At 50.5% G+C, this 10489-nt stretch overlaps 12 protein-coding genes across 12 annotated transcripts; 4 read left to right on the forward strand and 8 right to left on the reverse strand.

Annotated features, from left to right (window-relative positions):
- Positions 1 to 598: 598 nt before the first annotated feature.
- Positions 599 to 865, forward strand: BDQ94DRAFT_164342 (uncharacterized protein; the record flags this gene model as incomplete). Its single annotated transcript, XM_026769989.1, has 1 exon — positions 599 to 865. One exon carries the CDS (start codon positions 599 to 601, stop codon positions 863 to 865), a length of 267 nt encoding a protein of 88 aa, XP_026619601.1.
- A 379-nt stretch (positions 866 to 1244) lies between these two features.
- Positions 1245 to 1628, reverse strand: BDQ94DRAFT_155270 (uncharacterized protein). Its single transcript, XM_026768437.1, has 2 exons — positions 1401 to 1628; positions 1245 to 1348 (listed from the first exon to the last, which is right to left on the reverse strand). The coding sequence occupies exons 1-2, from the start codon at positions 1557 to 1559 to the stop codon at positions 1322 to 1324; spliced, it is 186 nt and encodes a 61-aa protein (XP_026619602.1). The 5' UTR covers positions 1560 to 1628; the 3' UTR covers positions 1245 to 1321.
- A 193-nt stretch (positions 1629 to 1821) lies between these two features.
- BDQ94DRAFT_164343 (uncharacterized protein) lies at positions 1822 to 2121 on the reverse strand (the record flags this gene model as incomplete). Its single annotated transcript, XM_026769990.1, has 2 exons — positions 1822 to 1991; positions 2061 to 2121. 2 exons carry the CDS (start codon positions 2119 to 2121, stop codon positions 1822 to 1824), a joined length of 231 nt encoding a protein of 76 aa, XP_026619603.1.
- Positions 1912 to 3499, reverse strand: BDQ94DRAFT_155278 (uncharacterized protein). Its single transcript, XM_026768438.1, has 4 exons — positions 2645 to 3499; positions 2436 to 2505; positions 2367 to 2397; positions 1912 to 2303 (listed from the first exon to the last, which is right to left on the reverse strand). The coding sequence occupies exons 1-4, from the start codon at positions 2789 to 2791 to the stop codon at positions 2267 to 2269; spliced, it is 285 nt and encodes a 94-aa protein (XP_026619604.1). The 5' UTR covers positions 2792 to 3499; the 3' UTR covers positions 1912 to 2266.
- On the forward strand, positions 2751 to 3246 carry BDQ94DRAFT_155286 (uncharacterized protein; the record flags this gene model as incomplete). Its single annotated transcript, XM_026768439.1, has 1 exon — positions 2751 to 3246. Exon 1 carries the CDS (start codon positions 2984 to 2986, stop codon positions 3242 to 3244), a length of 261 nt encoding a protein of 86 aa, XP_026619605.1. The 5' UTR covers positions 2751 to 2983.
- On the reverse strand, positions 3381 to 5756 carry BDQ94DRAFT_177411 (uncharacterized protein; the record flags this gene model as incomplete). Its single annotated transcript, XM_026772895.1, has 4 exons — positions 3381 to 4068; positions 4132 to 4987; positions 5026 to 5543; positions 5597 to 5756. The coding sequence occupies 4 exons, from the start codon at positions 5754 to 5756 to the stop codon at positions 3485 to 3487; spliced, it is 2118 nt and encodes a 705-aa protein (XP_026619606.1). The 3' UTR covers positions 3381 to 3484.
- Positions 5757 to 6122: 366 nt separating this feature from the next.
- On the forward strand, positions 6123 to 6905 carry BDQ94DRAFT_177413 (uncharacterized protein; the record flags this gene model as incomplete). The annotated part of the gene is made up of 2 exons (XM_026772896.1): positions 6123 to 6173; positions 6684 to 6905. 2 exons carry the CDS (start codon positions 6123 to 6125, stop codon positions 6903 to 6905), a joined length of 273 nt encoding a protein of 90 aa, XP_026619607.1.
- Positions 6619 to 7448, reverse strand: BDQ94DRAFT_155301 (uncharacterized protein; the record flags this gene model as incomplete). Its single annotated transcript, XM_026768440.1, has 2 exons — positions 6619 to 7154; positions 7261 to 7448. A coding segment is annotated over one exon (188 nt), but the record flags the coding sequence as incomplete, so codon positions are not given.
- Positions 7449 to 8325: 877 nt separating this feature from the next.
- BDQ94DRAFT_155302 (uncharacterized protein) lies at positions 8326 to 9046 on the reverse strand. The gene has a single exon (XM_026768441.1). The coding sequence runs from the start codon at positions 8746 to 8748 to the stop codon at positions 8533 to 8535; it is 216 nt and encodes a 71-aa protein (XP_026619609.1). The 5' UTR covers positions 8749 to 9046; the 3' UTR covers positions 8326 to 8532.
- Positions 9047 to 9195: 149 nt separating this feature from the next.
- On the forward strand, positions 9196 to 9510 carry BDQ94DRAFT_155304 (uncharacterized protein; the record flags this gene model as incomplete). Its single annotated transcript, XM_026768442.1, has 1 exon — positions 9196 to 9510. A coding segment is annotated over one exon (315 nt), but the record flags the coding sequence as incomplete, so codon positions are not given.
- A 141-nt stretch (positions 9511 to 9651) lies between these two features.
- Positions 9652 to 9962, reverse strand: BDQ94DRAFT_155305 (uncharacterized protein). Its single transcript, XM_026768443.1, has one exon. It carries the CDS (start codon positions 9897 to 9899, stop codon positions 9747 to 9749), a length of 153 nt encoding a protein of 50 aa, XP_026619611.1. The 5' UTR covers positions 9900 to 9962; the 3' UTR covers positions 9652 to 9746.
- On the reverse strand, positions 9916 to 10241 carry BDQ94DRAFT_155308 (uncharacterized protein). Its single transcript, XM_026768444.1, has one exon. It carries the CDS (start codon positions 10228 to 10230, stop codon positions 10012 to 10014), a length of 219 nt encoding a protein of 72 aa, XP_026619612.1. The 5' UTR covers positions 10231 to 10241; the 3' UTR covers positions 9916 to 10011.
- Positions 10242 to 10489: the final 248 nt, after the last annotated feature.

Here is a 10489-nt window from a genome sequence, read left to right on the forward strand (position 1 = left end):
GGTTGTGCTTCCAATTTGGCCCGTAGGGCTTGGATTTCTTCCTGTAGTTCCTTATTGTGGGTTCGCAGGAGCTGTTGTTCAGCTTTCAGTTCTTGGACCTCCGCCCTCACTGTCTCAATTATTTCGGTCTGGTGTTTGAGTGCCTCACTGAAGCTGTTGAAGTACTGTCGGACATCTTGGTTTGTCACCCGCCCGTTGCTTTCTCCGCCGGTCGCAAACACGATTTCAAACAGCCACCACAAAAGCCTTGTTAGAGGATATAGGAAGATATATTAAAGAAATGAATAATACTCCCAGCAAAACATATCCAACAGCCGTATAAAAGATTATCATAGGAAGAAGTGAGTGTGTTGGTTCAATTCTAGATTAAGTATATAAGACTAATTAAATACCGTATACTAGATTAATATCACACAGATAAACTAGCATGTACATATATGAATAAGAAAACCGCCACGTTCAAACGTCCCGTCAGAGTCACTTTCGGGAAGACCAAAACCAAGTGGTTCAGCCAACACTGCGCAATGGCAGACTGCAATCGAACTAAACAAATAGTGTTTGGGAACAGCTTTACCACCAGGAAGGGCAAACTCCAGCTATGAAGCCGGAGGAAGAAAGCCAGAACGAGGAACAACAGCAGCGAGTGCCCCAGCAAACTCGAGCCTGGAATAACCGGCGGACAATCACCGATCATTGTTTAAGGCAAAGAGGAGGGAATACCGAGAGCACCTCTGGGTTTGTGCCTCTGCGATCAGAACGTGAGCGCCGGCGAATGGTCTCTCTCCTAACGTTTCTGCCGACGATAATGGTATCATTGCAACACACCCGGTCTGCCTCACAGTCAAGGGTGTTCGAGCAGGAATAATGGATCAAAGGGTCCCGTGTGCGATTGGTATGGGTTACCGTGGGGCTCTTTTTCGCCTCCTCTCTTTCCCGTTTCTGATGCTGGCGACCTATATAGGTATATGGGGAATTTTCGCGTACGGCCCTAATGGCGCAGGCTAGTGAGAAGACGAGACTTACCAAGAGCAGAAAACGAGCAAGTAGCGCTGAGTTTCGTGGCGTTCCAAAGAAAACTGTGCAGATGGCTAGGAATCATGGGAAGTAGAGGAGACTGGCTTTGGATAGCAGATGGACTAATGAGACGTGTTGTATGCTTCTGAGGCTCGTCCGGAGTATAATGAGAGAGCGTAGATGAGAAGGGTGGTTCCTTTATCTGCCTATCAATCCATGATACTGTGGGTATGATGAAGCAACATCTAATAGACAGATTCTCTGAACACACTGACACCTATACGGAGAGACATCACGTAGTATACAATTATCGATCGAGGGCATTGTCCTGACACTGGAAATCAATCAGTAAGCACAATGACATAGAAAATCAAGTCAATACTCACCGTATGCCAACACATCTCGTTATCCCGTAGCAATTCCTGATGACTTCCCAGCTCCACGACCTGAACCCATATCTGCTCGGGCTTACACCAAAGACAAATGCCGTGTCCGCTTTCGGTACAGTAGCCAGTATATGCGTAACTGCCACAATCGTCATACATCTCCTCGCTGCCAAGCGCCTGAGTACTGCCTGTACCTTTTTTTTTTGGGACTAGAGTGAAGATTGATTCGATGTCGCTTCATCGAGTAGAGGAATGGTCTGCGTACTAATACCTGCATAAAACCAGGGCATTATCGTTGTCTTTCACCCAGGAATGAATGAGCCTTGATGCCCGATAGGTCGACTATCCATCCGGGAGGCAGGTAATGGGATCGTGAATATCTGCGTCCTCGCAGGCTTGAATCAGATTGATCTCGGTGAACTCAGGATTGCTGAGTCCGAGGATTATATTGTTGCGGATGGTTCTTTCGAAGAGTCGTGGTTTCGTTGATAAGAACTATCGGTTGGTAAGGGTTGTAGAATCTCTTTAGTAAGATATCACGGTTGTCTTTCCGCAGCCGGATGGATTGACAAAGGCGATGAATTGGCCACTCTCGAATTTGACGTCAAGGTCTGTGAAAAGAAGTGTATCTTGTAATGGGTAGCGGAAAAGTTATTTAACCCAATGTCGGCTTCAGTGCGTGTACACAAAGACCATAGTTGAGCCTTAACAGCCCGAGCATGCTCTCACTCGACCTCCTTCGGACGCAGATCCTGCATGCTGTATGCAGATGCTATCGCTTGGGCGACGTGTGATGCAAAGCTGAAGAACTGCCCAGTAGACTTTTCGCCTTGAATAGTTCGCAAACTAGAGAAGTATTCTGTCGGCTAGCACTTTTTGTATGCGGGACCTTGGCCAACGTACCTACCAACATTGTCAATGATCGCCTACGCCTGAAGCATGGATTCGATCACGGGAGGAACTTACCAGAAGATGATTTCCATTGCGCAGTTCGACACTATCAGGAGAGGCGAAGACGAGGGTGGCGTACCAGACCCTTCGGAAAGCCTTTATTTGGTGGTCCCGCTGGAGTCTGGAGTATCTTTAGATTGAGTAATATGTCATCCTTCGTTTCCTCGCAGAGCTCGACCAATATGCGGAGAATATGAATAGCCAGGACTGCGCAATCCCACAGCAGCGACACCGCTTGCTCACTGAACACTCGAATCATTCAATTGCTTTTCGTTCCCTCCAGAAACCAAGACCTTGCTCTTGTCATTGGCGAAAACCACCCTGAGTCTGATACCGACGGTACCGTTCGACAACATAATTGATGGAAACGCCAAGTCGACCACGGCGATTCGAATGCGCTTGAGCAACAGCATGAAGCAGTATCCCAGATCGACAAACATTTTGATGCCATGCTTCGCTTGGATGAGATTGCTACGTTCATGGAGCAGCGTGCATCTTACCACGATACTCAAAATCCCCTTGTGACCATCTTCCTCCGGAAGCTGGAATATTAGGAGACTTTTTCTTGACGTTGAATCGGGGTATCTAGTTTGAAGATGCAATTCTCGCCCGGACCCATTTGACCATTGACTATGAGAACTTATCGAGGGAGTTCGCAGAGATCTCTGGTCAACGATTCTGTCCAGGGCATGTACGACGCAAGGACCTGTTGTGGTGAGCGACAACCTTCGACAATTGTAGTCTTTGGCTCTAAATGGACGCGGGGTGGGTACCAGAGCGCTGCTGTTCACCCCTCACTTGCTAACTTGAGCCAGATCAAAAACATCGTGGCCATCGCACATGATCTTGCTGAGGCGGATGCCAACCAAGTGATCTCCAAGCACTTGAGCTAGCTGTGGATCGAATAAAAATTTTCGAAGGAGTCCGGTCAACGGGGGATGGTTGATGGGATGTATCTCTAGCTGCAAAGCCTGGGAAGGTCGTGTAGATTATTCCGCCGCCCAAGCCTGCTGTGCAGTCGCGCTCTTGCAACATGTAGGGTTCGTGTTGCAAAATGTGTATTTAGTACTCGGTGTAAGTTAAAGCCACGACGTCTTGTGGCGGAATGCTTTGCAACGTTTCCGATCACACTGTTACAAGCTTAAGGTACTGCCGTGTTGCGGAATGTCCACTCTTTCCAAGCCGGGTTTATATTTCATCGCTCTGCCGCAACGACTTCGCCGCATATTCGCAGAGACGGATTCAAGGGCCCTAGCGCGCTTCAACCATTTCACATCCTCCAGGTCAATGACAACCAAGCGGCGACTCAGGTCATCCCACAGCATATTACGCCACTCACTGTCGCAGTGGATAACTCCACGCGACCGGAGCACGGCCAGAGCTCTGTCGCGCTCTTGCTGAAAGAAGCGGGAATTCCCATCATGGACGGCATGCTGAAGCCGCGTTCCAGACCAGCTCAAGATCATCATCTGCGCCATTAGCTTGCCGTGGTACCAATATGCAACGCGAGGCTTAAAGTCCCCAAGACAGACAGGGATGTATTGTCCCTGCAAGTTCCGGAGCCGGTGGTAATTGTCCACTTCCGTTTGAAGGCGATGCTGCTTCTCCACAGTCGTCGCTTTCATGATCACCGTGTATCCGCAGGAAAGGAGGGTGGCTTTGATGAGATATCCTGTCCGACCACACACGTGCAGCTGTTCGAAGCCAAGCTCCCGATCTCGGGCCAGTTGACGATGTAGCTGGCGTGTGAACTCCTGCGGTCCGATGGAGTGTCATGAACCACCGTGGAGTTTCCAGTTGCGGAAACTTTTATCCAGTGGTTCTCGGTTAGTCAAGCCGCGGATGCACGCAATGGTGCAGTATGGTCGCGTAGAAGGCCCGTCTTTTCGAGAGGTCTGTTTGTGGTGTCGGCCGGCTCGTGTTCCTTCACCTCCCCGGGTTGACTGGCGGTGGTTGCCTTGGCCGCGGCTCGGTCGGATGCGCGACGCGACTGCGGTAGATGGCGAATGCGATTCTTGATCACTGCCGCTGCCTTCAGTGGACGAGTGCTTCGGTGTAGGTGCGCCCGGTTGACAACGCGCGGGAACGCGAGCGCGAGCGCGTGTGTTGTGTATTTTCCGATCTGGTTTCCAGTGAGAGGGCCGATAATCAGACGCCGGCGGGTCTTTACGGAGAGTTTCGGGAATTTTTCTCAACACGTCAAGATATTCGACCTTCCAGGTTGTTAGCTGGTCGTGTGCCACATCGTGCCATTCTTGAGTCGGAGGTTCGACGGCCAGCGCTTGAAGCGTGAACGCAAGCACCTGACCGATGGCGGTCCGGTGGAGGCGCACTTCATCATCCGCCTGCACATCCGCCTGCGCATCCTGATTCGGGATACACAAGAAATATTGAATAATGGTGGGGTCATCCTTTGGGATGTGAAGGAAAACGAAAGCCTCCCCGGTGCAGATGTAGCCGTATCGAACGCCACTGTCGATCATGTATGAGAATATCTGAGTGACCACGACCGCGACCAGGCGGGTGGCATAAAAACCAAACGTGTCGCCCTCTTGGTCAATGACATCGCGATCCAGATCTATCGGGTGTAGACCCGCCACCAGTTCGGGGATGGTCACTTTGTGTGGCGCTTCGAACTCCACTGCATACCCAGGTATTGCCGTTCATCCGCCACAAGGTGCACGCAATACTGGTCGGCGCGCCGATTGCGTCGTCGCGCAGTGCCATCCCTCGTCTGTCTCCGCGTGGCTCCTCTTCCTCGTCCTGGGCCTCTTCCAAGCCTCGTGTTCGCCGGTCGTTGGGGTGTCTGCGCGTCCTCGAGATTCATTTGCTCTAGGCTGTTCTCGAGCATAGTTTCCGACGGGTTTGCGCGATCATAGAAGGTGACTCGGCCTTGGATTCCAAACTCATCTCGAAGGGGTTCATCGTCTCGCAAAACCTCAATGACCTTTTCAACAAAGTTGTCCACCGTGTCTCGCTCAAAATTCCGAAGAGACGCTTCCGAAAAGATTGGTCTGTTCTGGATATTCGTGACGACATAATCGATTTGGGTATCAGAGGGGAATAGTGGGCGCGTGGTAAAGGCATTATTACGGTCGAATTTGTCCCAGATCAGTTCCTGTAGTTGGGGGAAGTCACGCCAAGGGACGATGTGCTTGGGGTAGAGTCGGTTCACTGGATCGCCGCGTCGCCCTGAGTAGTAAGGGTGGCATCTGCCTCAACTCGGATCGCTTGGGAGAGAGAACTGTGGCAGCGATCGAGGAGGCGAAACAGGGAGTTGGGTTGCACTCGACGTTCAGCGTCTTCTCGCGCCTTTCTCTCCTCCTCCTCACGGCGCTCTGCCGCTTCTCGCAGCCTTTGTCGTTCTTCAATCTGACGTCGTAATTCGGCTATTGTTTCCTCCATCCCGTTTCGAAAGAGTTGCTCGGCCGATAATCGAGCGAAAGCAACTCAACAGGGGAGGAGGCTCTATCCGGCGCGGGGAATAGAGTCGGGAGAGAATTGCGTGTCGGGTTGTTTACCAGCTTACTCACCCCTTCGGCCGGAGTTCATAGATGCCTCAGGCCTACACGTCGGTTTAGGCTCATTTGTCCCCGCAAAATGCGCTGGTTTGAAGAAACCTAAATTTGCTATGTAGTAATCAGAAAAGTTCGATCCCCCTTCCAATCCTTAACAAGTGGAGTCAACTATTTCAATTGCATCACTCTCGATACTCACCATCCGTTTATATAGGTACTGTAGAGGATGCTTCCATTGTACGATCTTGCTGAGATGAAATTGTACAACCAGGAAGTTAGTGAGCAAGTACGCTTTCCAAACACAGTGAGTTGGCTTACCTCTCTCATTGACTACTGATTTGCGTAACGACGCTACTGTATAATCTAGCCTTTGAGAGTTCAACACTATGCAGTTAGTACCCAACGGAGCTCGTCGACAAGTGAAAAGTCCGTACTTCCCTCTCTATTTTAAATACACCGCGAGGGTGCCTCCTTGCTGTGGACTTGCCGACAAGTACTTCATCTCGCCGATACATTTGAGAGCTAATTCGTTCCATGCTATCGCTTGGGGTCCCGAGTAGTGTGACGTCTCTCTTGTCAGTGGATGACCATCAAAAGGGGACAGACCGGAGACGCCTACCAATTGCTCTCGTGATAGAGGCCATTGGTAGCTAGAATTGCAATACATGATTTGGCCGTTTTGTTAGAGTCGTATTGTCATAGTAGATGATGGGTGTTCTGGGCGCTGGAGGACAGCTTCGCCCATATTTCTCGCCAACTTGCGCGGAGTAGACGTCCAGATTATATCGTCCATCTATCGGCTATATTCGCCAAGGATGTCCCACCTTATCGGGACCGTGCAGCAGAGGTTCAGGATTGCCTTTGGCAGTACAGAAATCGTCCTATAGGAGCGGTCAGCGATGTTTTTGGCTTCTCGAGCAAACCACAACCGCACTCCCACTTGGATATCGATTGCAAGAAACACGTATCATCATTTCGTTCCTCTGGCTCACCAGATTACTTGTGTTCAACGGCCATATCCATAGCATCTGGGTGAGTGCCGTGATCATCTCCAAGGGCAGAGCGCACAACGACGAGGCAAACAATCAGTCCATTTCCTTCTCCAACATGCTTCGAAAATTAGCAAGTCTGGGTATTGGGACCGTAGTTGAGGTGGACACGCGAAAAGCGGAGACGCATCCTATCACACGTGATTGTTAGGAGAAACACTGGTCTGCATTTACCCGAAATTACTCTCCCGCTTCCCGTCAAACGACGGAGCCGAGCTGAAGGCAGTGAGGCGACTCCGAATTGGATGTCCCTCTAAAGTCGGCGTCTCCGAAACCGATAAGCTGAAAATTTCTGCCTACTTCGGGCAGGTATTTGGACTCACAATTCAACGGCAGATTGCACGACGAACACACGAATTCGCCTGGACAACGGAAGAAGAGGTCCGGGCTGGTATACACAGATTCCCGGAGAGAACATGAGCATGCCGTTGCAGAAGCGGTGGAGAAGAAGCGGTGCAGTAGGAATTCCATACGCAAATCTCGGGAGATGAAACCGAATATGTTCCCGGCCGGAATCGCGGAGGATGCATCCTGCCCAATCTAATAAGGAGCCAAAAATCTGTAAAAATTGGTCGCTTACCTGTAGAAGCACCTCCTAAACCGTAGCTCGTGGCAACAAGTCAGAACGAGCTCTTGTTGTCATTTGGTGGGTACGCAGGCTTGCTGCAACTCCCACTCAAGCAGACTAGTATCTGTGAGTAAGGCTCGGGTGTACTGTTGAAATATCTCCTGCCCCAACAATGCCTTATCCTCACTGGGCCTGGAGGTGTCGACTCGGCCTCAAACCGGGTCAGCCTTCTCACTCCAGTAAGAGGACTAGGGAAGCGTAGGAAATGAAAAGTCACACCTATGGAAATCCCTTACAATACTTCGAGAAAAAGGATGGTTAGAGGACGGGACACTATCGCACGAAAGCTGGCTGCCGTTGATGGGTCTATGAAGGTGACTTTATAGACCGCGCACTTCCATGCCAAGCGTGATGCTCTATACCTGATTAGGAACACCATACTAGCCGGGCAATTTCGCACATATCAATGTCCCGCAACTTCTCATGGCACGTACCCGTTCTAAAGAAAACGGTTGAATGGAAAACCTGATCTTGCCCACCCGGTGGAGTTTTTCACCACTTTTCCACCGGCTCCACTTGCCCTTTCCCTTGGTCTGCAGGACATCCAGATCCCCAGGCACGAATTATAGTAGACCGCGATCCGGCATCTCAAAGGGCCCACCACATTTTGGATGAGAAACAGACGGTCACCTACAAGTTCGTCGATTCCAACTAAGCGTGATGCCGTATGATGATGCAAGTAGAGTGACAGAGCAGATCTGGGGTATTCAAGTTTTCGCTACCCGGTGAAAATTCGTCGAAACGAACGGGCAATTTTGTCTCTCCACTCGACCGTTCGCGTACCAGCAGGGAAGCCGTGGTTTCAGTCAAGCACAGCCCTCGCTGGTCATCTTTAGAAATTTGCACCTTGTTCGAACCATATACCTCCCTTTTCTGACCCAACCGGGCTCTGCTTTGCACAGAGCCTGGGTAGAGGACCTTGTTGGTGCGAGGTCTTTCACCCAGCTACCAGACAGGCACTCTTCAGACAGACATTCTTCGAGGGCCTATTGTGCACTGCTATCACCCAATTGAATGGACTCATCCTCCGACTGAACATCATACTTTGCCGAGTCACTTGAGATGAGGAGAGATTGGAGGTTGATTATTGCCTCCATGGAAAACCCGCGCATCAATCTCGTTGATATAACCCAGGTCAACGTTTGACGGTGCTTCCGAGAACAGAGGCTTCCAACAAGAGCTTTCCTCAAACGCCCGGCCATCTAGCTGAGCTAACCTAATCTCGGTACTGTAGCAGGTCAAGGCACAGAATCACGGTCGATTATGACAGGGCTCGCGTCTTGTGGTCAGAAATTCATCAATCATCAACAGTCAACGCAACATTCTCTTATCTGACCGAGCCCGCTATGCATGGACTTCACTGTCTGAAGCAAGAATATGACCCGAATTAGAAGCAACGCAGGTGATGTATGTAGAAGTCGATAACACAGGTGCTGTAATAGCACGGACTATCATAGCTGAAAGCAACATGACTACTCATGATAGTATGTGATTAAACTCAGAGAGTACAGAGTCGGGCATTTCTATCGCTACGAGCACAACCGCCTGGCCCTCAAGATAGCAGTATCCACCATGGCAAAACACAGCGATAACTTTCTCTGTTCTCCTAACCGACAGGCTCTCGATGACTGAGATATTCTGTCTTGAGCACACGGTACCAGCCAGGATGTTGCCCACCGTTACCCTCAGTTTACCATGGCTACCGGTTCTGGTCGGCCAGATTGCCTGGAGACATTCAGCGGTTCTCCACCCCAACATGGAGATTTGACCCTTTCGTTCTGGCCTTATCCATCCATAGAGTAATCCGGAAGGTCACGTTTGATTCTTCACTCCCTCGCAAGCGCAGTGTTTCCAAGACCACAAATAGCGCAATCACACGAGATCTGTGTCGACGCCTCGAAGCTGAGAAATATGCGAGAATTAAACAAGAAAAAACCCACTACAAGGCTTATACCCCTGAATAGCGAGCAAGAAAACCTCACCGGTGGGGCAGGAACTAAGAAAGCCCCAACAAACCTTAATTGAGCGTGCCGCTCACCGTGGCCTAGAAACCCATTAGACGCAGGTCAGTAAAACAAAGAAAAAGTACCCACTCGACGTAATGCCATCTGGTTCGTCCATGGCGTTGCCTCGTATGGAACTAGATGCTACCTAGGAGGTCACGCTTCTCCCCGTGCCACAATCATGTGGAGCCCGGGAATCACTCTGGGCGCAGGTGAAATTTTCCCTCATCGAGGGTCTCTCTCTTCTGCCTATTTTGAGAATAAGACGTGGGCCTGATGAAAAAGGCCGATACAAAGTAATGGAATTCAGATTTTAGTGATACTCGATACACAATCCCAGCTTGTCCCATTGAGTTTCAAAGGGGACATTGTCCGTTCTGAAGGTCGGGTAGACGAGAAGCTTCCCAAGGTGAATTTTGGGAAGCTTCTAGTGCATTACGCGGAAAATGACGTCTTAGTAGATTACCCAAGTCGACAGCGGTCGGGTACTGGGCACCGGTGCTCTAGACAATGGAAAGTACTACGACAAAGGGAGGAATCGGTAGTCATTGTGCTCTGTCGGACCACGGTTGCCCAACTGTTTCCAAGTGGTCTCCACTGAGCCCACTGGTCAGATCTGGAACCGTTTTCCAAGTATCGTTGTGTACTTGAGACGCCTATTGACCAACGGCGCCATCCCATGAGTCGCACACATCTTCGCCCTGCCCATGCCCACGCCGAACTTTTTCCCAGTCGGCGTCTTTAAATGGGGCCCTCACGTCTTCAAGCCAAAGCCTGAAAACGTGCATGGTCATTTGGGGAGGTGGCTTCGGGATTTGCTCTTCGTTTAAGGTCAGCATATGCCCCTGGGCGATTGGTAGGAGAGAGCACACGCAGAGATGGCCAGATGCCCACCCCGCACTTGAACGACCATTGAAGTCCATCTCGACCGCATGACGGT

The sequence above is a fragment of the Aspergillus welwitschiae genome (genome assembly GCF_003344945.1).
Source record: "Aspergillus welwitschiae strain CBS 139.54b unplaced genomic scaffold BDQ94scaffold_101, whole genome shotgun sequence".
Lineage (NCBI taxonomy): Eukaryota > Fungi > Ascomycota > Eurotiomycetes > Eurotiales > Aspergillaceae > Aspergillus > Aspergillus welwitschiae.

What these genes read in the sequence shown, in the direction of transcription:
- BDQ94DRAFT_155278 (XM_026768438.1), bottom strand. Translation starts at nt 2,791, where the DNA reads ATGTTTGTCGATCTGGGATACTGCTTCATGCTGTTGCTCAAGCGCATT. An exon ending in TCGCCAATGACAAGAGCAAG is followed by an intron (nt 2,506 to 2,644) that starts GTCTTGGTTTCT and finishes GAGGAAACGAAG; the next exon opens with GATGACATATTACTCAATCT. An exon ending in GCAATGGAAATCATCTTCTG is followed by an intron (nt 2,304 to 2,366) that starts GTAAGTTCCTCC and finishes CAATGTTGGTAG; the next exon opens with GTACGTTGGCCAAGGTCCCG.
- BDQ94DRAFT_155270 (XM_026768437.1), bottom strand. Translation starts at nt 1,559, where the DNA reads ATGTATGACGATTGTGGCAGTTACGCATATACTGGCTACTGTACCGAA. An exon ending in ACGAGATGTGTTGGCATACG is followed by an intron (nt 1,349 to 1,400) that starts GTGAGTATTGAC and finishes ATTGATTTCCAG; the next exon opens with TGTCAGGACAATGCCCTCGA.
- BDQ94DRAFT_155308 (XM_026768444.1), bottom strand. Translation starts at nt 10,230, where the DNA reads ATGGGATGGCGCCGTTGGTCAATAGGCGTCTCAAGTACACAACGATAC.
- BDQ94DRAFT_155302 (XM_026768441.1), bottom strand. Translation starts at nt 8,748, where the DNA reads ATGGCCGGGCGTTTGAGGAAAGCTCTTGTTGGAAGCCTCTGTTCTCGG.
- BDQ94DRAFT_155305 (XM_026768443.1), bottom strand. Translation starts at nt 9,899, where the DNA reads ATGGGACAAGCTGGGATTGTGTATCGAGTATCACTAAAATCTGAATTC.